Source organism: Hyperolius riggenbachi, chromosome 1, assembly GCF_040937935.1.
Source record: "Hyperolius riggenbachi isolate aHypRig1 chromosome 1, aHypRig1.pri, whole genome shotgun sequence".
Taxonomy (NCBI): Eukaryota; Metazoa; Chordata; class Amphibia; order Anura; family Hyperoliidae; genus Hyperolius; species Hyperolius riggenbachi.
The window spans coordinates 499831305-499856959 of NC_090646.1; the positions used below are offsets into that span (position 1 = coordinate 499831305).

General features: G+C 39.9%; 1 protein-coding gene across 1 annotated transcript in view; it reads left to right on the forward strand.

Annotated features, from left to right (window-relative positions):
* Window positions 1–25655, forward strand: part of GALNT9 (polypeptide N-acetylgalactosaminyltransferase 9) — a 397797-nt gene that overhangs the window by 353332 nt on the left and 18810 nt on the right. Inside the window, exons 8-9 of the mRNA XM_068243439.1 lie at window positions 4088–4225; window positions 22739–22834. Coding sequence (XP_068099540.1) covers window positions 4088–4225; window positions 22739–22834 — 234 coding nt within the window. The remainder of the gene's footprint in view (window positions 1–4087; window positions 4226–22738; window positions 22835–25655) is intronic.

A 25655-nucleotide genomic window follows, 5' to 3' on the forward strand; every position in this document is an offset into this window, starting at 1 on the left:
CATGATCTCCTGCAAACTCAAGCCCCAGGACTTTACGCCGATCGGCGTTAGGCGGTCCTGGGCATGACGCGGTCGGCAGGGAGTTAAATACCTCTTATGTATTTGAACCAACTGTCCTCCTAACTTTTGTCTTTCCATTTACCTTGTACCCTATGACCAATGATTGTTGACTGTCTTGGACACTGTGGGATTTGGATTGAAATGGCCATAGTAGCCTATTTATCAACAGAAATTATACAATACATTAAGAATAAAGCATTATGGATAAAAAAAGCACTGAATCTAAACACACACACTTTCATGACCAAAATAGTGGTGAGGAGCCTTCTGACAAGGCTCCTCCCCACTGTCCTACGAGAATGCTCATTGCAAAGTTGCAAACTGGCAACTCATGAGATCCCTACCCTATGATACTAAAGTTCATAAGGTGTAATTCTACCTGCACCTCCTCTTATCCATCCAACAGCCATTTTGTGACATGTGCCTCGTGGTGAAGGCCACTCCTTGCCTCTTCCATTGGCAAGATGAGTATCAGTTGCCCTCCTTGTTCAAGGTCCACCAGACCAGTCAGGCTCCTTACACCACATCCTAGAATACCAACAACATGTAGATCCCAAAAGCATTAAAAATGCACTCCATTACTCCTCCAGTAAAACTGTGTTTCTATCCTCCAGTTCCTGGTGGTGTGCTACCATCCCACCATTCTTTATCATGAATCTGCCCACCTTACTGTTAACATTTCCTATACACGTATTCATCTTTTCCACCAAGCAAGCAGTTCCTCCTCAACATTGTATCTGACCACATAGTCATCATGCCCATAAATCATATCCTCAGGAATTCAAACACTATATTCCTGGGTGCTTCTTACCTCTATGTCTAAACTTGGCACTAGAACACTGGAAGGAGTTACGAGCTTTCAGAAGTAGTGGAAAGTTGGAAATAGGCAAACGTAGATCATCCCTCTTATGCCCTGCTATCCTAAATTCGCCTTCTGCATCCCCAGTCTCTATTGCTTACCTTTGGACCTTACTTCCATATGCTCAGTGCCTATGTCATGTTCAGTATAAGTCTCCAAAAATCAAGAAAACAAGGTCAAGAAGGCTGTACCACTAATATTCCCCATTCTTGATTTTTCCCACATTCTGTGTACTCAGGCCTCACCTGACCACTGCATGTAATCATCCTCACTCCTCCGAATGTGGAATGTGTACAGCGGCCCCTCCTCTGCTTCACTGTAAAACAGATGTTCCATAAAGGTCCACTAATTCTAGAAAGGTCCAAATAATTTCATCACTGTGCCTCTCCCCAACTGATCTGTGTTTTACCTCCTGACCAAAATACTCACTAGTCTGTATCCCATGTGCAGGTCAGCTAAGCGTATGTTGCCTTCTCCTGGATCTACTTACCATTTCACCTGTTCAGAATGACCTAAAGAATGCAAACAAGTGTGTAACCTTAAAGACTACCGTTTAATATTTCAATGACCAGACTAGCACAGCAACCCTATAAGGTCTCTCAGCATATAAAGCAATAAGTTATGTCACATCCTTTTCTTTCTAGTTACTAGACAAAGGATCTTTATTACAACACTTACCTGTGGCTAACAGCACCCTGATTGATTGCATGATTGCCATCTCCTTCACCACCCATTCCAGGAAGGCTCCAGACATCTCAAAGTATGCACAAGACATTGAGCATTCCAAAAGGAGGCCATGATTGACGTAATAATCATAAGTAATACTCATTAATACCATAACTTTTGCTGTCAGGTTGGACTGGAATCAAAGAAAAAGCTAATTCAGCATCCACTTTAGCTGACGGGGCACCCTTCCATAGACCACAGCTTCAAAACCAGATTAAACAGTGCATACAACAATAAGGTATGCACTGAGTTCCTAGTAACCAATGACCCTTTGGAGTGGAACAAGGTATGGATTAACCTGACCTTTTTTAACTCTTTCTTGGCTATCACCTGTCAAGGAACACATGCAAATTCCATGGGGTGGTGAGCAAGGTCCACCACTGTCCAGACTTACTTCATGCTAAAAGTCTTTGATAGAACTTCAGGATATTGGTCCACTGAATATATATTTTTGAGGTCATGACCCGTGGTCACACACTTGAAACCTACCATGAAACCCTCTAAACTTGCCACCTTTACCATCCTGTCCAGGCATCTGGGTACTCACTTATACTGTATAATGCTCCATCACAGGAATTTTCACTGGCATCCTCCTTTGTAGAAGTATATGCCCAGGTCTTACCTTTCTTGAAACACTTGAGCCCCTGCATCTAGAGAACTAATTGACAAGTGCTCCAGAAGGCTTTGTTGTACTGTTAGAATATGCCTTTCTTATGTCTGAACCCTCCCTGTATGGAGGCACAATGCTCACTGGATCCCAGGGCCGGGCCGAGGCATAGGCTGGAGAGGCTCCAGCCTCAGGGCGCAGTGTAGGAGGGGGGCACACAATTCATTCAGCTGTCATTCCTAATTGTGTATGAAGCAGTAAGAAATAAGAAAAGGGGATACATAGCAGTGACTGCAAGCCAGATAACTAGATATTAAGGTGTTGGGGAGGTTATGGGCCCTGTGGCCCTCTTAGTCTAATAGCAAGCAGTGTGTGACAGCTGAGGTGGCAGGGATGGAGGGGCGCATTTTGGTGTCTCAGCCTTGGGTGCTGGAGGACCTTGTCCCTGCTCTGCTGGATCCCCAAAGAAAAGCTTGAACCCCACCACCCCCTTACCTCTGGTCAGCAACATCAAACTGATCTATAAGTAGATGTCTTTGTGGTCCCAATTTTTCAACACCCTTTCTCCCAGAACACTCGCCAAGATATGTAAGTCTTATGACCGATTAGTGAATGAGTATACGTCTTCAGTATTAACTGCCACCTTTAACTTCTCTTCCTCCTTTAGCCATCCATCCACTTTTCTGTCATGAGTATTAATTTTCTGTAGTGGAAGCAATGAAAATATCTCTATATATTTGCCTTGTCAAATCTTTCATTTTTATTTTTGATACATCAGTGCTGAATAGCAAAAAGATTATGTGAAGCCTGTTCAAATTCATGAAACAAGTATAGCGCAAGACAAAAATAGGATCTTTTAATGATTTTTAAAGCACATTAGAAGGAAGCAAAAAGGTATTTGAAGTGGGATAAAACTCTTACAAAACATTCAACAAAAATGTGTTTTCCTACTTTTTATTACCCATACAGTTATCATATTTGCACATAAGTAATATTGTCTATCTGCAAATAACAAATTCACAAAGTACAGTTTATCTGCTCTGAAAGCTGCAATTGCATTTTACTGCATAGCTGCTATATTTATATATTATAATATATCCAGTGATCACTTCTCAGCTCTCTCTGGTTCTACAATGTTTGCAGTTCAGTGTCAGCACACAGCTGGCTGGATACTAATTGAAGCAAAGAAAGAAATGTAAACAAAAGATCATTTTATCACCTTTGATGCGACCAAAAGCTTAAGGAGCTTTTTTGTGGTAGTAGATTTTATGCTGTAAATAATCTTTTAGAACAAAGAGGAAATGCTGAGTTACATAACACTTTAGATTGTACTGCAATAACTGATATAATTTAAGGAACACATATATAGTGAATGCATTCTTCTTTAAAGGAGAACGCTATCAAAACTAGGTGAAAAGCAGGGGCATTTCACCTAGTTACTTTTCTGCCTGTATATTCTTTCCTATGTTATACACTGAATATATTGTGCAGGAAAGTGTTTCAACTTCAAGGCATCTGTGTCTGACATGTGATAGCTTTGACAGAGGATCACATTCCTAAGATGGAATACCGCATGTGTGAAATAAATGCAGTAAAGAAGATCAATATCCCAAAGGGTTACATAAATAAGATATAATGGTTTTGTATGGATATGTCTGTCTGTTAAGCCCTATTTTTTAGCATTACAGAGTGCCTTTATGATATCCCTGTCAATCAGTGAAAATCTGTACAAGTGCTCTGCAATTTTCTTAGTAGTGTTTCAAAGGCAAATCTTAGAGCTATGAAATGGAACCGCTCTTCCTAGAATGAAATTTGGTCTCACAATCTCTTGACAGAATCCTGGCGTGGACTTTGGAGATGTATCTGAAAGAATTGCTCTCCGCCACAAATTGCAGTGTCGCAGCTTTAAGTGGTACCTGGAAAATGTATACCCAGAAATGAGGATCTATAATAACACTATTACCTATGGAGAGGTAAGAGGCATTTCTGTTTCATTGAATTTCATTACTGTTCACATACAGTGCCTTGCAAAAGTATTCACCCCTCTTGGCTTTGTACTTCTTTTGTTACATTAATCTTATTTTATGTGTTAGAGCTGCACAAAATAGTCTAGGTTGGTGAAGTGAAATGAGAAAAATATAGATATCAAAACGAATTAAAAAAAAATGATTCACCTCCTTTACCATGAAGCCCCCAAAAAGTCCAGGGGCCACCAATAGGAAAGGCACATAATGAGTGAAATGAGGTCCACTTGTGTGAAATCTAAGTGTCACATGATATGTCAGAATAAACACACTTTTTTTTAGAGAGGCTTGAACACCTCTAGGCAAGAGGTATCACACTGAAAGGAGTCGTATCTATTTAAGTTCATGTCAGATATCAGATGCTTTAGACTACTTCACTTCCTGGCGCCAGGACATAAAGTGGTTAACAGAACACACAGACACAGCTTATGTGAGCACAAATTATGCTGGTTCTTTATTACAGTTGCTTTCCTTATATCCTACTCAATACAGGATTTTGCTCATGCGCAGTATATCATCATATGTCACCATAATTACAGAAAGTCATGTGATTTACGAGAATTAACATAGTTCAATGATCACGGGGAAAACATGTTATTTATGACCTTCCAGGTGTCCCCATTTGGGGCACTTATGGGTTTTGCCCAGCAAGAAGAATTTGGCTATTCTCTGTGTCATGCAGCCAGCTCTTCCTGCACAGATGTGTGTGGGTGGCTGATTCTTCTATAGACACATTAATATCACACTGAATAGATACATGAGGCACAGACTTAGATACATGTATGCTTGTATATGAAATTGATCTATATACTAATATATATACATACATATATATATATATATACCTACATATCCTTTCAGTCCCCCCTTCGGTCATTTCTTCCAAAGGAAGAAGATGACCATACTAAAGCCAATACCTAAAGCAGGCAGAGCTAGCATCACAGTGGGCAAAATTTTGGTCGAAGCCTCCTAATGGTCAAAACACGAATAGCTATTTGGTAAAGTATTTCTAACAAAGAAAATGATTAACTAACCTGTAACCTTAAACAACCAATTAAACAATTTTGGCCAATCTAATGGTCAAACACATCAGAAAAATCAGAAAAGAACCAAATCAGAAATTATTCAGGAAAAAACCCAATAATTATTTTTCCTGATGCAGATCAGAACCAAGAACATTTCTCTTTCCTGATGTGATCTAGTAAAGATCTTATGCGGACTACATGTGAGGGTACACTCATGTGTTTAACTTAGCCTGCGCCAGGGATATTTCTCTTAGATCAATATAAGAAGCTTTCTTATCTCAGCACTTACTCCAAGAGAAACTTCCATCTGCTCTATTTTAGAAAAGGACTTTTCTAAATACTAGGCCTTAGGTAGGCCAAGGTCAGAAACCCTTATGATAGCAACTAACTCATGCATAAGGTGGCTATATTTGGGAGATGGTGGTCTTGACTCGACAACCGTTTGTGAGGCATGGCAAACCTCTCACCTTCCATCAGCCATTGTACTCCAAGCTATCTCTGTATCCTTTACTCTAAGTCACACACTCCTGTTAACCCAGGGGGTGGACACCAACCCAACTACAATCATACTCAGGTCTTAATGCCCAGAGTACAGAGGCTGAGATCAGAAATACAGGAGTACTGCCAGAACTCACCAAACAAGTCAAAACGTAGCTACAGGCCTCAGTACATGACATATTTGTGAGAAGGAATACACAGATCACAGCAGGAGACTAGGGAATAAGGCTACATGAGACCATCAACATCTCTGGCCTTCCAATTATCCCATATTAAATATACCAATCTGGTTGCTCAAGGCAACTGTGGTGCTGTGAAATTGTAGTCCATCACACCAATCATACTGACCAAAGCCTGTTATGCTTGCTCAGACAAACAGATACAGCTCTGATTTAACAAGGGAAGGGAATGTTAACTAATTGACTTTTTACCACAGTAATGGTAAATATCTATACAGACATACTACAAATCAAAGCAGAAAAAGATGTAACTAATAGCAACCGCTGCCAAAGATACTCTTTCTAGGTCAGGACTAACAGGACAACTGTAATGATGGCTACCTTCAGATTTAACCATACTAGAAGGACTCTGCTAATCACACATATGGACACTCACCAACTATATTCACAATCAGGATAGGACACAACACAATAGCAATATGGACCCTTCACAAAACAATTATGGCCAGATTGAATCTACTGAAGACCAAGGTATCAGAGAATAGGAGACTTGTTCCCTGAAAATTGCCCACTGAGATCAGGCCTGCTGAATTATATGTGTAGTAACACATATGCGTATGTATGTATATATATATTTTACTGTCTGATAAATATACAATTTTATAGTTATCTGGGTTGAAGAAAGATGTGTGTACATAAAGTTTAACCAAAAACAAAGCACCACACCGGCCCATTTCACTGCTGATCCAGAGGAAGGCGAAAAACCCTTATAAGGCATAGTGTTATTAGCCCCAGAAAGGGAAAATTCCTTCCCGACTCCAAAATGGCAATCAGAAAAAATCCCTGGATTATCAGCATTTGGCCTTATTTAGTAATTGAGATAAAAAAAATATCAGCTCATTACAGATCAACCCATTATTTAACTTACAAAAACCTAATCCTAATTCTTTCCTAAAGGATGATATAGCAGAGATGAAGGCTGTTACTTATTCAGAAAGCAGTAACCCATAATGTTACTTACAACTAGCTCTCTTTCTATCATATCCTTAATATAGTGACCCACCCCTCATAGCAGCTGATTCAATCATTGATCTAAGATCGGCATTGAAAATATCCAATCCTTGATCAGACAAGTGAACCCTATCCGGGCGGAATAAGTTAGGCCGGGAACCCTCAAACTTATTATGCCACTAAGAAAACCCCCTATAGCTGGCAGGGATCTACATCATTCCCACCCAACTGACAAATAAGAATGTCTGGCATAGGAAATTTCTGCATTAAAGAAGTAACCCTACCAAAAAACATATTCCAAACCATCCTTCTAATACTGAACCAATAGATCATGAAGTTATTTTTAGATAACCCAAGGTTTTCCCCATAGTCACTATTAATAGCTTTCCTACGAGCCCAATACACATAAGAATGTCCCACGATCCATACAATCTTCCTGGGTCTGAGATCCAGATCTTGTTCCATTCTTCAACAGATGACACAAGCACCCTTGAAACTTTTATCAGAGCACGCGTTACTGTCCACCTGATGAATAGTCTCTTTTTTCTTGGGATTCAGGACTTAGTCGAACTATTTCACCCGATACCGTGGATCCAGTAGGAAATCCTTCTGTAAAGATAGCCTCAGGATAGCTTCTGGTCAGAGACTCCCTCTGGATGGATTCATCTGGATGGATTACCTCTGGATGGACTCTGGTCTTATCCTCCTCAGGATAGATGTCTGGCAAGTTGTTTCTGAAAGAATAAAGAAAAATGTGCAAGTATCATGTTTTTCCCAAAAATCCAATAAGTCATTTATTTTTCCTAGTACTTGTAATACTACTATGATTCATACTCTCCACCATGAACTTAAAAACATACTTAGCAGATCTTTCTATGATCCTAACGGATCTCTCGCAATACCCCGTTCGCATGACGTCGTGTCGCTGTACCCGTGCGAGTATGTGACTCCATACATGGCAGAGAGGATAAATTCCCAATGAATTTTTACACCATAATGAATTCCCATTTTTCCATTACAAGTCACACTCTCATTCCATCATACCTTCCACAATCATACCAAACCCTAAATAGTGATGTATTTAAAGAACTTAGGTGGCCCTAGTGCGATATCTACCTCACTACCCCTTCTTACTACACCACTACCTGAAATGACATGACACAGATCACTAGGCCTGGACAGGGCTGGACATGTGTATAGACAACAAACTAACATATTCCTCTTTTCCCCCATTTGACCATACATTAAAGTTATTTTAATGTCTGGTCAGAGTTAGTAAAAGGCTATATGGCATAATATGAGCAGGGTCACAGTACAGTGGAACAGCGGCCAGCACTGTCTCCCTGTAATAGGGTTGGGTCCCCTTTCAGATTTAAAGCTACAGACATACAAAGAACATCTATAGTGTCCTTTTCCCCATAGTGCGCTTAAGGTACTACAGCTATGGTTGTCCCCAAGACACACTTCTATAGGCACATATACAAAGAACAGCACTACAGAGACTAGGCTAAGGCGTCCTTACTAAACAGACACTGAACTACAGATCAAGCAGGACTGAAATTAAAATCCTGTCAGAGGTAAAGCTTCTAATCAGTACACTATAAAACAGTGTATCTTTTTCTCTCTGGAGTCTTCAGAACAGTGAAAAATCCATAAAATAATTGTCATACAAACATCAAATGATTCTGCAGTTCGTCAAAAAGTTCAAGCAAACTAAAATAAACTATTTTCCTAAGGATGAAAAAATGTACTTATTTTCCTATGCTGCGTGCAAGGATTTTGGGCTTACAAAAAAACATATATTCTCACTAAAACCACGAGTGACTTAAGGTCCGTACACACGCCGGACTTTAGGCAACGACGGGCACCGTCGTTGCCTCCCGCTGGGTGGGCGTGCCAGCGACAGTCCGGCGTGTGTACGCTCTGTCGTCAGACTGATACGGCTGTTTCTGAGCGATCCGCCGGGCGGATCGCTCAGAAACAGCCGTATCAGTCTGACGACAGAGCGTACACACGCCGGACTGTCGCTGGCACGCCCACCCAGCGGGAGGCAACGACGGACCCGTCGTTGCCTAAAGTCCGGCGTGTGTACGGACCTTTAGAGTCAGAGCCTTAAACAACTCTCTGCTAATATATGTCATTAATTACATACACACAAAGATGTTGTGTCACCCAGAGAGGAGATATTAATTTAAAGGAGATGGATTTATTGACAGGAAGAGGGGTTATTAAGGTCAAAACCCCACTATTTGGAAAATAATTCCCATAATCTAAAGGGTGATATGAAATAAACAGCAATCGTGACCCAGAACTACACATGCGATCTTAATTGACCTAAAACTGTATACCTGTCCTGACTATTTAATATGTCCTCAATGTTTTCCATACATTTTCCCAAATGAATATGGCTTTCACAGTTTCACAATATCCACTAAAATATAAGTACAAACAGTATACAATGCATTATTTTTTTTCAATAGTTGCATGGCATTTAGAAATATTGAAGTTACGATAACTGTGCTTTATCAGTGTGGCTTGGAGGAGGAGCAGTTTTCTTATCAACCTCTAGATGGCGAAGAGGCTGAGAAAATTTCTTCAACTGGTTGACCAGGCCAGCGAAGAATCAGACACAACTTAGTTACAAGAGCTAGTAACATTTCAAATGAGTTGCAAACAACATTTAATGCCTTCTCTGCTGCGATTTATATAAAAAATACAGCCTACCAACTATGATACAATATTCAAGAAGGAACTTATCCATGGAGAACTATTGAGTAAATCATTTGAATCTATATGCTTCAAAGTTACAAGCTATATAAATTCTGTTCAAATATGAACATTATTCTAACAAACTTATGGCCAACTACCATGCCATGGGGAAATCATTTAACTCTACTCACTTGTATAAGTCTGGGTGACAAATGCCATCAGTTAATTAATCCACTTTAGACTAAGGGAATTAGGTTGTACTAAAAACTCAATTCACTTTACACTATGAAACTAAGGTAACACGGTGACGTAGCAGCCAGTGCTCTCGCTTTGCAATGTTATTCAAATCTCTGCCTGGTTAACATCTACCAGGAGTCCGCATGCCCTCCCCGTATCTGCATGGGTTTCTCCCAGGCACTCAGTTTCCTCACCCACAGACACAGACAAATCTATTCTGTAATATGAGAAACTTCATTCACATACATATAGACCGGGGTGACAGTTGGCATCAGTGAATTAATCTAATTTTAATTGAAGGATACTAAGTTTCAGGAGAAAATAATGACTGCTATGTCTAACATCTAACTAAGAGAAAAACCTAAGATGTTGTTTAGATAAATATGACAATTAAATTACATCTTAAAACATTTCCCAAAAGGAATATATATATAAATTATTCACTGTTCCAAATAATCTAATAATCTAACTCATAGAATTCCTTTCTACGTCTATACACATGCATTTTTTTTCTCTCTCTGCAAAGTAGTACGTTGTCACTGTGACAGGGTCATGTTAGTTCCTCTTTTTACTTCTGGTGGCATAGCTTCTCAGAGAAAAAAAACCCCACATTTAAAAAATGACATTTAACCCTTTCCATACTCTGCCACTATCAAGTATACATCCGTATATATGCAGAAATCATTATTAACAGAGAAAAAGAGATAAAAATACTACTATTTCAGAAGAGGAACCCACACAGATGTTGGCGGGTTTAGATTAGATCACTTAAAAATGACATGTCCTCATTTTTAATCCTTTCAAACTTAAAGGGGAAATTCTAACACTTTTTATTAAAACAACTTAAGTATTTCTGACTATTTCAAACTTACATCTACATTTAGCTAAAAAATCATTACCCATAACTCTGCAGTATCTGTCTAATTAAAATAACTAATTTAAAGAAGAAATTTCCTAATGAGAAAGAAGAAAATCTATTTTATGAGGCACCTATACCCATAGTTTCAACACATACTTTCACGGGTGAACTAAGGCGCTGCGGGCCCTGGTGTAGGTTTTACATTAGGGCCCCCCCCTCAAGAACTCTAACATAGCAATTGATACAGGGCGCCAAAACTTGTCAAAGTACAGTGTCAGAGATACAAGAAGGGGATTGGGAACAGTGTGTTAAGGATTGTTACTATTCAAAGCATCTATAGAAGTGATTATTACCACTAAAGGACCAATAGAGAGCTATTACTGTGATAGAGGGTGGACCCTTCGGGGCCCTTGTGGACCAAAGGCCTCTGTGCGGTCGCTACCTCTGCACCCCCTATTGCTACGTCCCTGCGGGTATCTACCATACATATCACAAGCATGTACTCAATACAATCTCTCAATTTACACACATAGGTGTCAGTTTGCACACAATACATATGAATACATTATGATACATGTTATTGTATAACTATACCTTAATTTACAGGAATTAATTACATTACTGTATTTCGGAAATGTTCTCTTACAAAAAAGCTTATATTAAATGACCCATGGATAATTCAGATAATTTTAATGATCGGTCATCTACAAAAACTCAGCATAACAGATCTTTCCAAAGGTGGCGTCTGAAACCAGTTTGTACGTACATAGAATTTATACTGGCGATTTCAGTAAGTGACCGCTCTCATCTGAATCCCATGAGTGTCTCCAATATTACTAATCATCTCTTTAGAAATCTTCAGAAAATACAGTAATGATCTTATAACACTTTATATAATACTCTATCATCGCTGGCGCAACCAGACGGAGAACAGACATAAAACACACATTACTAGTCAAGATTAACACACAAACAAGACAGACTTGGACATATATAATTCTAATCACCGTTAGACATAGTTCTTTAACCAATTGTATATGGATTGAACTATTACTCCTCTCTGCCCCCCCAAGGGAATGACAGCCCAAGACTAATATACTATATTATATTCTAACCAAGAATGAACAAAATATTTTTCTTCCAGATATTCTGGCAACACAAAGGTTCATAAGTTTCATCTATATTAGGGATTGGGATAGGAAACATTTTGACAATATTTTGACCCATTGAACTAATTTCAGTTTTATACTGTAATTTATTGGCCCTCTATTAAATCTATGTGTCAAATATAAGATATTGCCGTACCAATAGACAATTCTTATCTAGATAAATTATAATTTATGTATTTTTCAAATTTATCAACACTATTTTTATCAATAACTAATATTTATCAATAATTCTATCTATAATTCTCATTTCATGAGAACAAAACAAACTTTGTCTAGGGATTTTATCTTTCTACAACCTCACTAAACCCAAACTGTTTCTCAGAATTTAATAACTTTTTTCTTAACCTTACTAATAAAACAGATTATTATTTACAAAAAAAACGCAGACAAATAATCTAAACCATCTGAATCTTATCTGACATTATAAAAACCTTACAAAAATAAACTATAATAAACCCATTCAAAACCTAAGAAGAACTACAAGTACCCAGAAATCCATACCATATGGTGCCCTGTTCATTTCCCAAATGAACTCTATTTTCTTGCCAAAAGAAAAATATTTATTGAAGTTGATCAGACTTCAAATTTGCTAGATTTTTCCCAAAAAATCTATATTTCCCTTAGACCTACTAAGAGAAGTGTAATAGACTTACCAAAAGTCCTTTTCTCCCTAATAATTTTTTTTTTTTTTTAACCTAAGGCCTTCTAAAAACCTGATAATCTATATAATTAAAATTATACTATCAAAAAACACAAACTCCAAAACCGGATTCGTTTTGGTATCAACAGAAATTTCACATGAATAATATAGACACCTCTCTCTTTAAAAAAAAACAAAAAGAGAAATATAGTCATATTACTTACGTGAACTCTGAAGAAGACCATCCGCGGCGAGCCCTCAGCTGAAAGGAGTCGTATCTATTTAAGTTCATGTCAGATATCAGATGCTTTAGACTACTTCACTTCCTGGCGCCAGGACATAAAGTGGTTAACAGAACACACAGACACAGCTTATATGAGCACAAATTATGCTGGTTCTTTATTACAGTTGCTTTCCTTATATCCTACTCAATACAGGATTTTGCTCATGCGCAGTATATCATCATATGTCACCATAATTACAGAAAGTCATGTGATTTACGAGAATTAACATAGTTCAATGATCACGGGGAAAACATGTTATTTATGACCTTCCAGGTGTCCCCATTTGGGGCACTTATGGGTTTTGCCCAGCAAGAAGAATTTGGCTATTCTCTGTGTCATGCAGCCAGCTCTTCCTGCACAGATGTGTGTGGGTGGCTGATTCTTCTATAGACACATTAATATCACACTGAATAGATACATGAGGCACAGACTTAGATACATGTATGCTTGTATATGAAATTGATCTATATACTAATATATATACATACATATATATATATATATATACATATATACCTACATATCCTTTCACACACCATGAAGACCAAGGAGCTCTCCAAACAAGTCAGGGACAAAGTTGTTGAGAAGTCAGGGTTGGGTTGTAAAAAAATATCTAAAGCTTTGGATATCCCCCCGAGCACCATCAAATCCATCATCTTCAAAGGGAAAGCATATTGTACCACAACAAACCTGCCAAGAGAGGGCCACCCACCAAAACTCACATGCCAGGCAAGGAGGGTGCTAATCAGAGAGTTAGCACAGAAACCAAAGGTAACCCTGCAGAAGTTGCAAAGTAGTAGAGTAGAGGATAAAGTATCTGTTTATAGGACCACAAAAAGCCATATACTCATAGAGAAAAAACATTATTTAGCTTTAAAAGTAAGAAGGCAAATTTTGAGTTTGCCAAAAGGCATGTGGACGACTCCCCAAATGTGTGAATTTTGATGGGATTTTTACAGTTGAAAGTAATCAGAAGGTAATTATTGATTGTTCCTATAAACAGGTTGATTAGGGCATTTTCTCTTTTCTGACTAGATCGTAAAATCCAACATTTAGATCTAATCATTTTACATTGATCCTCACCTCAATGCACACTTTTCTCTTCCATTCGATCCTAAAAATAACGTTGAAAGATTGCATCTGATGAAACAATTGTACTGTTAATAGACACCCTAATGCTGATGAATTACACATACTGGATGTCAGGCAGCTGGAGAAACTACAACTGAACCTGCATACTAAATTAGCTTCCTAAGTAAAATGTGCTGTGTTTTTATATTTGGATTAGTTTGGTGCATACAAGAAATAATTACCCTTCATAAACAGTTTACAAACATAAAACTATCAAGTAATTAACACAAATGATAACCCTCAAGGACATTGTTGTTACAATTCCTTCCACAGGATTAGCATAAATACGACAGTTTTCTGTAACACTTTCACCTGCTTTTCAGGGGCTGCAGTAGCTAAATGCTCTTAGAAGGACTGTCTACTTACATTTTTCAAGCACTGCAATTCTTATTATGCAATTTTACTTCCCACCATGATCCAATCTAACCCATCGTTGTGCTTGCCTCAGGTGATGATGAGAATTAAGTTCAGCAGGCTCCGACAGTCTACTCCGAGGATCTTGTCAGCGAGAAAGATACTTGTCCCCTTGCGCTTTTGCCCCATTCACCATAATTGTACATGATTCCAAGCTTGTCAGTAGTCATCAAAGTCTTGGATTAGAAAATCCGTCCAAGCCAGTTACAAGCCTGCATCAAATTATACTGATGGCTAAAGATGTTTAAAATAGAATTTAAAGTAGAACTCTGAGCAAAATGTAAACCTGACATGTTGTACCTATAGACAGTCATGAACACATTTGTAAGAATCCTTTAGATTGTAAGCTCGCAAGTGCGGGGCTCTCTCACCCTTTTGTGTCCTGGACTTTTTTACAAATATATTAATATTAATTATTATGTCACGTTATTATTATTATTATTATTATTATTATTATTATTATTATTATTATTATTACCAATTCTGTGCTTTGTAAGGATTCTGTATTTTGTACCAATTCTGTATTTTGTATATTGGTATATACTATTTTCTCTGTATTATTTTGTACCCCATGTTTGTTCTCACTGTTGTACAGTGCCACGGAATATGTTGGCGCTTTATAAATCAATAATAATAATAATATTAATAAGAAGAATCCTCAACATTCTGAAATAACTCTCTAAAATAAGTCTCTGAAATTACTTGTAACTGACAAAAATACTTGCCACCCGTTATTGTTTATTTTATATTTACTTGAAAGCAGACTTTACGTTAGAGTTATGCATATGTTTCAACAGAATATTTCAAATAATAAACACATGGAAATCCATGGAGAAAAACAATGGGTCTCTTAATGATCTAAGATCATGCTGGAGATAATAAGGCAAGAGAAAAATTACCACCACACATTGATCTTGCCTTATTAAGGTGTAGAGATAAGTTTTCACAGTGAGAGAGTTATCTTATCACTTCAGTCCTTACGTTACCTCCTCTGTAGTTATTTTTACATGCAGTTAACCTCCCTAGCGTTCTGGACGAGCTAGGCTCGTCCAGAGACGCCGGAGGTCACCGCTCAGGCCCCGCTGGGGCGATTTGAATAATTTATTTTTTTAAAAACACGCAGCAAGCACTTTGCTTGCTGCGTGTTGTGTCCGATCGCCGCCGCCCACAGCAGATCCGCCGCTACCCGCCGCGATGCAGGGCCCCCCCAGGCGAGACCCCGTGCGCTGCCTGGCCAATCAGTGCCAGGCAGCGCTGAGGGGTGGATCGGGTCTCCCTGTGACGTCACGACGTCGCCGACGTTGATGACGTCACGACGTGTGTCGTCATGGCGACGGGGGAAGCCCTCCTGGAAATCCCGTTCAGAACGGGATTTCCAGATGGGTGATTGCGCCGGCGTAGATCGGAGGGGTGGGAGGGACACCGCAGGAAGGGGGGAATCATGTAGCTAGCGCTAGGCTAGCTACATGATATATTTTAAAAAAAAAATTGCAAAAAACGTTCGGCCGCGGGAATTAGAACGCCAGGCAGGTTAATTAACAGCCGGGCCCATATGCAATTCACCTTCTCTCCTGAGTTTTCTCCTAGGGGAAAATTTTTCATCTTCGAATTATAATAGCTTTTTAGCAAATTTCAATGTAAATAGTACCAAAAAGTAGGCAAACAAGTGCTGTCAAAATAATGTTGAGTATTTGTTTGCTAGCTGGCGGTTTAAAAGGCATTTTATTGACAAGTTTGAAAAGTTCACCTAGGAAAAAACTCAGGTGAAAAAGTGAATTGCATATGGCCCCCTGTCTTTAACTTTAGAATTCTGGAGCTATTATAAGGATTGAAGAGTTAACGTTAGAGTTCTCACCTTAACTTAAAGACAGAAGAGTTAACTTTAGGTTTGCCTGAGGTAAAATGTTTCCTGAATACTACATGCCTTATCACCATGGTGATGACTCTAGAAACATTATTAAAGACAGGAGATAAGCTTAGTGAATTGAGGCATTGTCTTGTCACTAACTGTCCTTTAGAGAGGCTTACAATATAATCCCTACCATAGTCATATGTCTATAACGTGTAGTATATGTTTCGTAGTCTAGAGCCAATTTAGGAGGAAGCCAAATAACTTATCTGTATCTTTTTGTGACGTGGGAGGAAACCAAAGGTCCCATAGAAAACTAACGCAGACATAGGTAGAACATATAAACTCTGTGCAGACAGTGATACGAACCAAGGACCCAGCGCTGCAGGGCAAGATCACTAACCACTACACTAACATGTTGCCAATCATGGCAATCAATGTATTTCCTGTAGCTTTCTGTGAGACTACATTTGTCAGAACAGGAAGCTTAGCCCACTCTTCCTGGACAAACTGCTCCAGCTGTGTGAAGTTTGAAGGGTCCTTTTCCCAGACTGCATGTTTCAGTACAATTAAAATAAGGACACATAGTCCAATTACCTGTCCATAGCTATTCTTTGGTGATTTTAGCCATTTGCTAGATCTATGACCTGTGACTGAGGTTTCTGGGCAGTAGATTTTTTTTTCTATAATCCTACAATTTCATTGTTCCCTGCACATTATTAAGGAGAACCCTGCCAAACACAGTAAAGCAGCCCCAAAACATTATTGATTCTATTTTATACTTCAGAGTAAAGGTGGGATTCTTTTCTTTAAACCCTTCATGTTTCCTGTTTGGATGGCTTGGCTGTCCTATGTGCAAAAATGCTTCAGTTCTTTCTCAGCTGTCCAGGGGCCATTCTCCCAAAACCATTGTGACTTTTCAGTATGAATTTTTAACAAACTGATTTTTTATGTTTTCCTTTCAACATGGAGTCCACCTGTGAGGTCCACTGTTACTCAAAACGCAACATATGTTGTTATGAATAATCCAAAAAACAGGACTATTACTGGAACTGTGCGTTTATTGTTCCATCACATACACGTCAATGCCATCTGACTGTTACAGCCAATGATCGTTTCAGGGCCACTAAGGAAACCGCTTAACAGGGCACAGGACAGACTCTATATGTTGTTATCAGGCACTGTTGAACCTTGAGGTTCAGCTTGAATAATATTATTTTGGATTTTTTATATCAATTTTTTATCCTTCTGTTCATTCTGGATTCCAATTTCTTCTTGTGATTACATTTAAGGGAGTTAATTACAATACCATGGATCTTAAACTTGAGGGACATCAAGCTTTTTGGAGATCGTCTTATGACCTTTGCCTTTAATATGCATGTCTATATTTTTCTTTCTGATCCGTTAAGTCATGTCTCGCTTTGCTTTCTGTGGTCCATGGTCAGAGTAGGACATACGGTGATACCAAATAGCAGAAGGTCTGCCTTTCTATATGTAAACAGGTGGAAGGACTGAATGGACAAATGGAGACAAGTGTTATAATAATTATAGAAAAGGGATAGTTTGAAAAATCACTATGTTTATGTTTAAGTTTTTTATGACCTTTTCTAGGGTACCAAAAAATGTGTTCAGGGCATTTTAGAATAAGCAATACATAATTTATTTTCACACTTTTCTCAATGACGTATCAATCGCATGCAGGTATACAAAGAACAATTGCCTTTATTTTATTGCCTTTTTGGAAGATGAGCAACACTTTTTCATGGGCTTTAAGGTAGAGTCTTCCTTTGTGTGGCATACCAACACATTTGGCCATAACTGTATGTGCAAAGTTAAATGGTGGTGAACCTCTGTTCTGTGTTTACCTGCAGAAGATGCTGATAATAAACATGGCCATAATGGCCATACTTCCTGTGTTAGGATGACAATAGGCATTAGTAACCTTAATTATACTCCTTACATTGCAAAACTAGGCCAGGGGAACTAAAATCTGATATCAGGCATCAGGAATATTAACAGCTAACAGTCTCTGCTATGATCAAGGGACACTTAGGCTCGGTCTACACTAGGCATGGTTGCAGAACGCAATCCATGGTCCGGGCTCCAGTTTTCAAATACGCAGGGGGGGGGGGCAGCAAATGTAATTGTAATGCAGCGTGTGGGGAAGCAATTACCTTCCTTCCTTGCATTCCACCACTCACTGCGTGACTTCCTGTAATGCCGCCCTCTATACTTTGCATTGCAGGAAGTCACGCGGCGAGCGGAGGAAAGAAGTTAATTGCTTCCCTGCTCACTGAATAACAATTACATTTGTGCAAATAGCTGGACGAGGAGCAGGAAAGATCCATGTGAGGGGGTGACCACCTCGCCGCCGCCCCATTCTAGGCTGCTACCCCTCTCAGGATAACTGGGGACACCTATGGGGGATGACGTAGAGGGGAGGAGCAGGCAGCAGGCAATATGGATCTCCCTCCGTTTTTGTGTGCAAAGTAGCCAGTGTAGAGGGAAATCAGTTTTTCCATTGACTTTCATTGCCCCTACGTGTATCCGGGATCTGTGAAAATCATGCAAATCCGGACTCTCCATTCAGTTTTTCAATCCAGATCCCCCGCATTGCCCACAGATCCGTTTTTAAATTGTGTGAAGACGGCCGCTATTTTTAACATTGGTATCTGAAGCTCCGGTTTTGGTCCGGGCCAAAAAACAGAGCCACGGATACATTTCGTATACAGGTGTAAAATAATCCTAAGTCCAACCAGCTGGTGTTGAAGGAAACTACATTAACCGACACCATGAGCCTTTGTGGTAATATCATGCACACAGAATTGTATCCAGTATTGCTCTCAATATACAATGAATACATGTAATGAAACATAGAACCAGAGTTAATGCTTTGTTGCATATTTGGTATCAGAGGTGTGTGCCAATTTTACAGGTGATTAATTCTGCCTCTACAAATAAAGGCACTTCTCTATAGTAAAAAATAAACAAACGTTCTGCAGAGGTGGAACCTCACCCACACACCATGCAGATGCACTTCTAATTCTAATGCAACAACTACAAAAAGACCTCATAATATTTCACAGGTCATCCACACACTTCAACCCCCACCTTCACCTGGGAATTATTTCCAAGAATCCGCAAAAGAGCACAGTTTTTGCCTTTTTTTTCTGCTTTTCAACTTTTTTATGTAATTCAACCCAAAGAATTCCTCTCTGGTATCAGTTTTTAAACATGTGCACCCTAATCACCAGGGTGTTAATGTATGGTCTCTATATTAAGCAATGCAATGTACTATGTGTACTGTTGCCCTGGATGTGTGTCTGTTGTTGCAATAGAAGCCTGAGTGAAGGAGCTAATGAACAGTTTGCAAGACTGGGATCCACTGACAGTACAGAGAAAGCTTGGTACTCAATGCTTGCTCATTCAACACAGAAGACATTAGTTGGGCTAAAGGCCATAATATTTAAGTACATATATTATTCCAATAAGGAATCAACTAAATGCACTGCTTTAAAAAAACAGTTTATTTGTGCTTCCAAATAAAGAACCTTTATTGACATAGTAGATTGAAACTATACCTTAAGGTACTTTGATGTTATGTTGTAATTTAATAGTATATTTTTGGAAGAAAATGAAAGATCAAATCAGAAAACATCTAACCGTCTATTAATTTTTTACTCTGATACTGCTCTTTAAGGGTTAATTTCTCCATTCTTTATATTGGGAGATGTGAAAAAAGGCAGATTAAGCATGATGTATTGGCTCAGCTGTAGCACCAATACTTACAGAGAGATCCATCAATAACTTAAAGCTAAGCTGTTTCCAATACTATGGGGGAAAAAGAGCATAAATAACTGAACATGAGACAGCAGTGCTCACCCGTGTACATGTAAAGGCATGGCAGGTTTCATGACATCAGCCAATGTATAAACAAGCCTCAGAAGTTGTCATTAGGAGTGCTTCAGTGGGTACACCAGCCATGATTCTAGATAGTGATATGAGTTATCTAAGCAAATGCTAGCAATAACTGAGTATTCAGTGGATTTACAAATGAGGGACAGCTCAGGCAACGCCACCAGAGGGAATGTGTGCAAGGTGCTGTCAGAGCTTTCAGCACCGTTTTCATTCCCTGTGAACTCATATGACAGTTATGCAGACATACATATTCCTCTGACAGTAAACAGAAGTGCCATTGATACCACAGCTAGCTCGTGTTGTCACGTCACTGCTAGAGCCAAAACATCTGCAGAAATAAAATCAGAACAAGTTCTCTTTAGAGTATCATCTAAAATCCCAGGACATCCTTACATATAACCAATAAGCTTGCTTATTCGTTTGGTCACTAAATACAGACTGGACTGCCAATATCTCCATCACAGAGCAGCTTGGTGTTGGTCTCTGAGGAAGAGAGAGTTGCTCGCAAAACGGCTGTTAGGCCGTACAACCTGCTTTTGTTTCTGTGGCCCACATGCAATTCACTTTTCCCCTGAGTTCTCTCCTAGGTGATATTTTCACACCTTGTCATAAAATGCCTTTTAAACCACCAGCAAGCAAGAAAATACTCAAAATCATTTTGATAGTGCTTTTTCACCAACCTTTAGGTAATTTTTCAATTGTAAAATGCTGAAAAGTTATTTTAAACAGGATATCAAAATTATCTCCTAGGAGATAACTCAGAAGAAAAGGGGAATTGCATATGAGCCTGCATGCAGGGCTGGGCCGAGGCAGAGGCAAGAGAGGCTCCAGCCTCAGGGCACAGTGTAGGAGGGGGGGCACAACTCATTCAGTTATCATTCCCCTATTGTGTATGAAGCAGAGAGAAATAAGAAAGGGGGATACATGGCAGTCATTGCAAGCCAGATAACTAGAGATTAAGGTAGGGGGCCCTGGAGCTCCTTTTAGTCTAGTAGCAATCAGTGTTTGACGGCTGGGGTGGGAGGGATGGAGGGGCGCACTTTGGTGTCTCAGCCTTGGGTGCTGGAGGACCTTGCCCTGGCTCTGCCTGCATGTGTTGAGGATGTCGGTGTACTTTGCAGTTCCTGGTGCCTGGAATCTGTTTTCTGTCTATGACAGAGCAGCTTGATCTTTAGAAGTTTTTACCATGCACAGGATACAACAGATACCTGCACAGCGGTCATTTGGAGCAGATGTGGAGCCTATTCCCCAGCCTGAAACATTTGATAGCCCACTTTCTCTCAGCTGACCCCATGTTTGATATAAAACTTGCATGTAGGCTGCGTTGAATATTTTAATGTTTTTCCTGAAGACCCTATATGCAGTGTTAATCTCATTCAGGAAGTGACATCACTGCTCATAGGATCTTGCAGGATAGGCATTGCTATTTTAATACTTTGGGAGATATGATGTCTGTCACAGGCTTCTTGCAGGCTCTGCATCTATTGATAACCATACATCTCTGCTTTGATGCACTATACACAGGTCAAATATCCACTCATATTCTTGGAGGAGGATGTTATTGCTTAAGTGTTAACCAAATGTCAAGGGCCCATTTTAAAATTAAACCTTGTATAAAGCAAGTCTCGCCTGCTAAATTGTGCATTTATTAAAAGAGAATCTGTACTGTAAAGTTCTTACAATAAAAAGCATACCATTCTATTCATTATGTTCTCCTGGGCCCCTCTGTGCTGTTTCTGCCACTCCCTGCTGCAATTTTGGCTTGTAATTGCCATTTTTATGCAGTGTTTACAAACAAAAGACATAGCAAGTGATAGGCTGAGAGTAGCTCAGTGTGTGAGTCATACAGAGTGTGCAGGGGCCCTGGAGAGGGTGTGTATAGCTTCTATCCAATCACAAGCAGCACAGCACATTCCAGCCTGACTGCCTGAGCCCGACAGACCCGACAGAGGAGAGAAGATTAGATCATATAACAGAGATAACACAGCCACTGTGCAACTAGGAAAGGCTGCAGTAAGACAGAGCACATTAGAACAGCTATAGGAACTTATAGGATAGAAGAAATAAGGCTCAAATTTTTGTTACAGAGTCTCTTTAAAAAATAAATAAAGTTTGAATGCAGAGCCTGGAGCAGAGAAGGAAACCTGTTGGAAACCAGCAGTCTGCAGCAGTGAAATCAGCTTCCACCTGGATGCACACAAATCCTAATACAAGTGAATGGAAGCCAGAACACGACCTCGCCGGGTGGGAGCATCTGTGTCTCTAGCAGAGCACTGACTCCCATCTGGCTCTGCATGAAAACAGATTTTATTTCGATAATAACAGCATGATTTATCAGGTGAGACTTGCTTGAGTATACTTAGTTTAGAGGAGAAAACTGTTGCTGCCTCTGTAAATTTATGCTTTACAAAAAGTCAGACAAAGTTTGCTGTATCACTTAAATTATCCGATATACTCAACCACAGAAGTAAATTGTGACTTGTGTTCTATTAGCTGATAACAGACATTAACTTTTTTTTTTTTTTTTTTACCATTACAGCTTCGCAACAGCAAAGCCACAGGCTACTGTCTGGATCAAGGTTCTGAAGATGACAATAAAGCCATTTTGTACCCCTGCCATGGCATGTCCTCCCAGGTAAAAATAGTCCACACACTGCTCACACCCACAGTTGTATACCATAGCGTGCAGCTATCCCTATTTCGGGGGGAAAGTCTCTCTTTGGGAACCAAATCCTCTTTTCCCTCTTTCTCCATATCTGTCCCTCATTCAGGACTAATGTACAGATCCATGTTATTATAGATATTTTTCTACTGAAAAATGTGTTTAACTAACTCTAAACTTTATTCCCATTAATTAAATTGATATTTTTCTTATTTTCAAATGTTAAAATGAAGGAAAACTAATCATGAAAAAGAGGACCAGTGTAGATGTTCTCCCCCAATTATTGTGTCCTCTTGTGCACCCCATGTGTCCCCTTCTGTACCCCTTCTGTACACCATGCGTCCATTTCTGTACCCTATGTGCCCCTTTCTGTCCCCTTCTGTCCCTTGTGTGTCCTTCTCTGTCCCGTTTGTTCTCATGTGCCCCCCGTTTATCCTCCGCTCCCCAATGCACCTCAAGTCCCCAGTATGTCCTTTTCTGTCCCCAGTGTGTCTTTTTCTGTCCCCAGTGTGTTCTCTTCTGTCCTCCATGTGTCCCCTTCTGGTCACAGCATGTCCCCTTCTGTCCCCAGTATATTCTCCTCTGCCCCGTTTGTCCTCCTCTGCCCCCCGTTTGTCCTTTTCTCTCCCCCCCCCCTCCCCGTTTATCCTCCACTGCCCCGTTTGTCCTCCTCTGCCACCACATTTGTCCTCCTCCTCCCCCCTCTGTTTTTATCCTCTTCTGCCCCATTTGTTCTCCTCTGCCCCCCTTTTGTCCTTCTCTGCCTCCCCCATTTATCCTCTACTGCCCTGCTTGTCTTCTGGTCTCCTTGTGTGCTCTCCTCTGCTCCATGTATAACTTCTGAGAGGTGAGGTTTATGATCACCTCTGGAGGTGTTGGTTAGGTGAGCCAAGCTGCCGCTTCTCATAGTTATACACAGGGGCAGAGGAGGATACACAGGAGAAGGGGGGGCAATACAGGGAGTCCGCAGTGAGGCTCTGAACTGCAGTCCAACACTGTATCAGACATATCAATTGCAGCTACTTTTTGTTGCCCAACACAGTGTCGGGCATACCGCCCACTGCGCCCAGGAGGTTAAGTAGCAAGTTGGACTGTCTGGTTATAATTTGATTAGAACATTTACCTTTTGCAATATAGATGTCAGAATCTCTCCTGTGGCATGTTCTGACGCTTGCAGTGCAGCTGCAACTGGGCAGTTCTGGCTTGTCTGCTTGCATTCGGTTGCGCATTCGCAGTGAGTCTTATTGTCATTTGCAATCACTCTGCAGTTCAGAGCAGTTCAGGATGCTGTCAGGATTCCTCCTATGGTTTGCTGCAGTTGAGCTGCAGCCAGATAGCCCTGGATTTCTTACATGCATGTTGTTGCATAGTACTGCATGCATTTGTTATGATAGTCTTCCAGCTAGCAAATGATAATCAAGCCAGCTCAGGATTGAATGATTACCATTCAGCTGTGTGGAAATTTGCATACCTGCATCTATTGGCTGATGCCGGCATAAAAATCTGCCTCCCATTTCAGACTCTGCCCGACATAGCGGTCAGTACGCTGATCTGCTGGGCACTTTGTTACTCTTTATAGATCTGTTATTGTAGTTCTATGCGACCTTATTACTTGTGCTTTAGCTAGTTTCTTGATAAATATATATGCAGACTTGCTAATATATATTTATCCGTTAGTTGAGCCGTTGGTTACTTTTCTGTATTATTGTGTATTGCCTTGTATCCATGCCTGATGGACGTTCGCTGCATCCGCGGTGGTTCAGTGAAGTCCACTATCCTGATAGCTTGAATCGTTAGTGACTGGTAGTATTCCTGCTACTCTAGTTTCTGGGAACGTAACTATAGGCTGCGGTTGCTATTAGTTATGTTCTTTTCTGTAGTCTTGCCTGTGTGGCTGCTTGCTGGTGACTGGTTGTTAACCTGCTTGCTCTGCTTCTGTGGACGTGACTGTGAGTTGCGGTTGCTACTAGTTATGCTCCAATCTATAGTCCTGCCTTGTACCTGTCTGAATGCTTGCTATCGCTAGGGCAGTGCTTAGTCTTGCAAACACTGTCTGTCTTTCTGTTACCTGTCTTGTTACTTAGCCAGAGGCTCAGACAGCATCCGCCCTGGGCAACAGTCAGTCAGTCAGTCAAGTCAGTCTGTCTGTTCGTTCTTTGTCTGGTTACTCAGACCATAGGCAGCACAACATCGCCCTGCGCTGCCATTGTGTCTTATTTGTTGTAGCAATATCAGAAGCTTAGAGCTGCAGTTGCTCTGGGCAACCTGTGTAGCCTCTTCCATTATTCGGCCACTAGCCTTGTTGATCTGGGTGGTCAGAAGGCATCACAATAGATATGTTTAATTGAGTCATCAATGTCTTACTGATACGTTTTGCTGTCTCATTTTTATATTAAGTAACTGCTGAGAATGCTGGGATTTCTGGTTTACTGGCCTGTAGGTATTCAAAGGTTGATTCATTGTTCTTTCTTTGCTCAGCATTAATCTTGTATATTATTGCTTTTATCTGATACTTAACATGTTCCAAGATGCTCAACTCAACAAAAAGACATTACTTAATTCATGTAATAAAAAGATATTTGTATTTATGTAATTAAGACTTGAAAAATTGCAACGAGAGCTATTCAGAGTCTGCTGGAAATACATTCTCTTTGTTGTTTTATTGTTCCAACATATCTTAATAGCAAATCCTGCCTGTTTAATTATATTTCTCCATGCATAAATTGTCCTATTACCCACCACAGCTCTGCCTTATAAATTTAAGATAACGCTCAACTCAACATTTTGTTTTCAT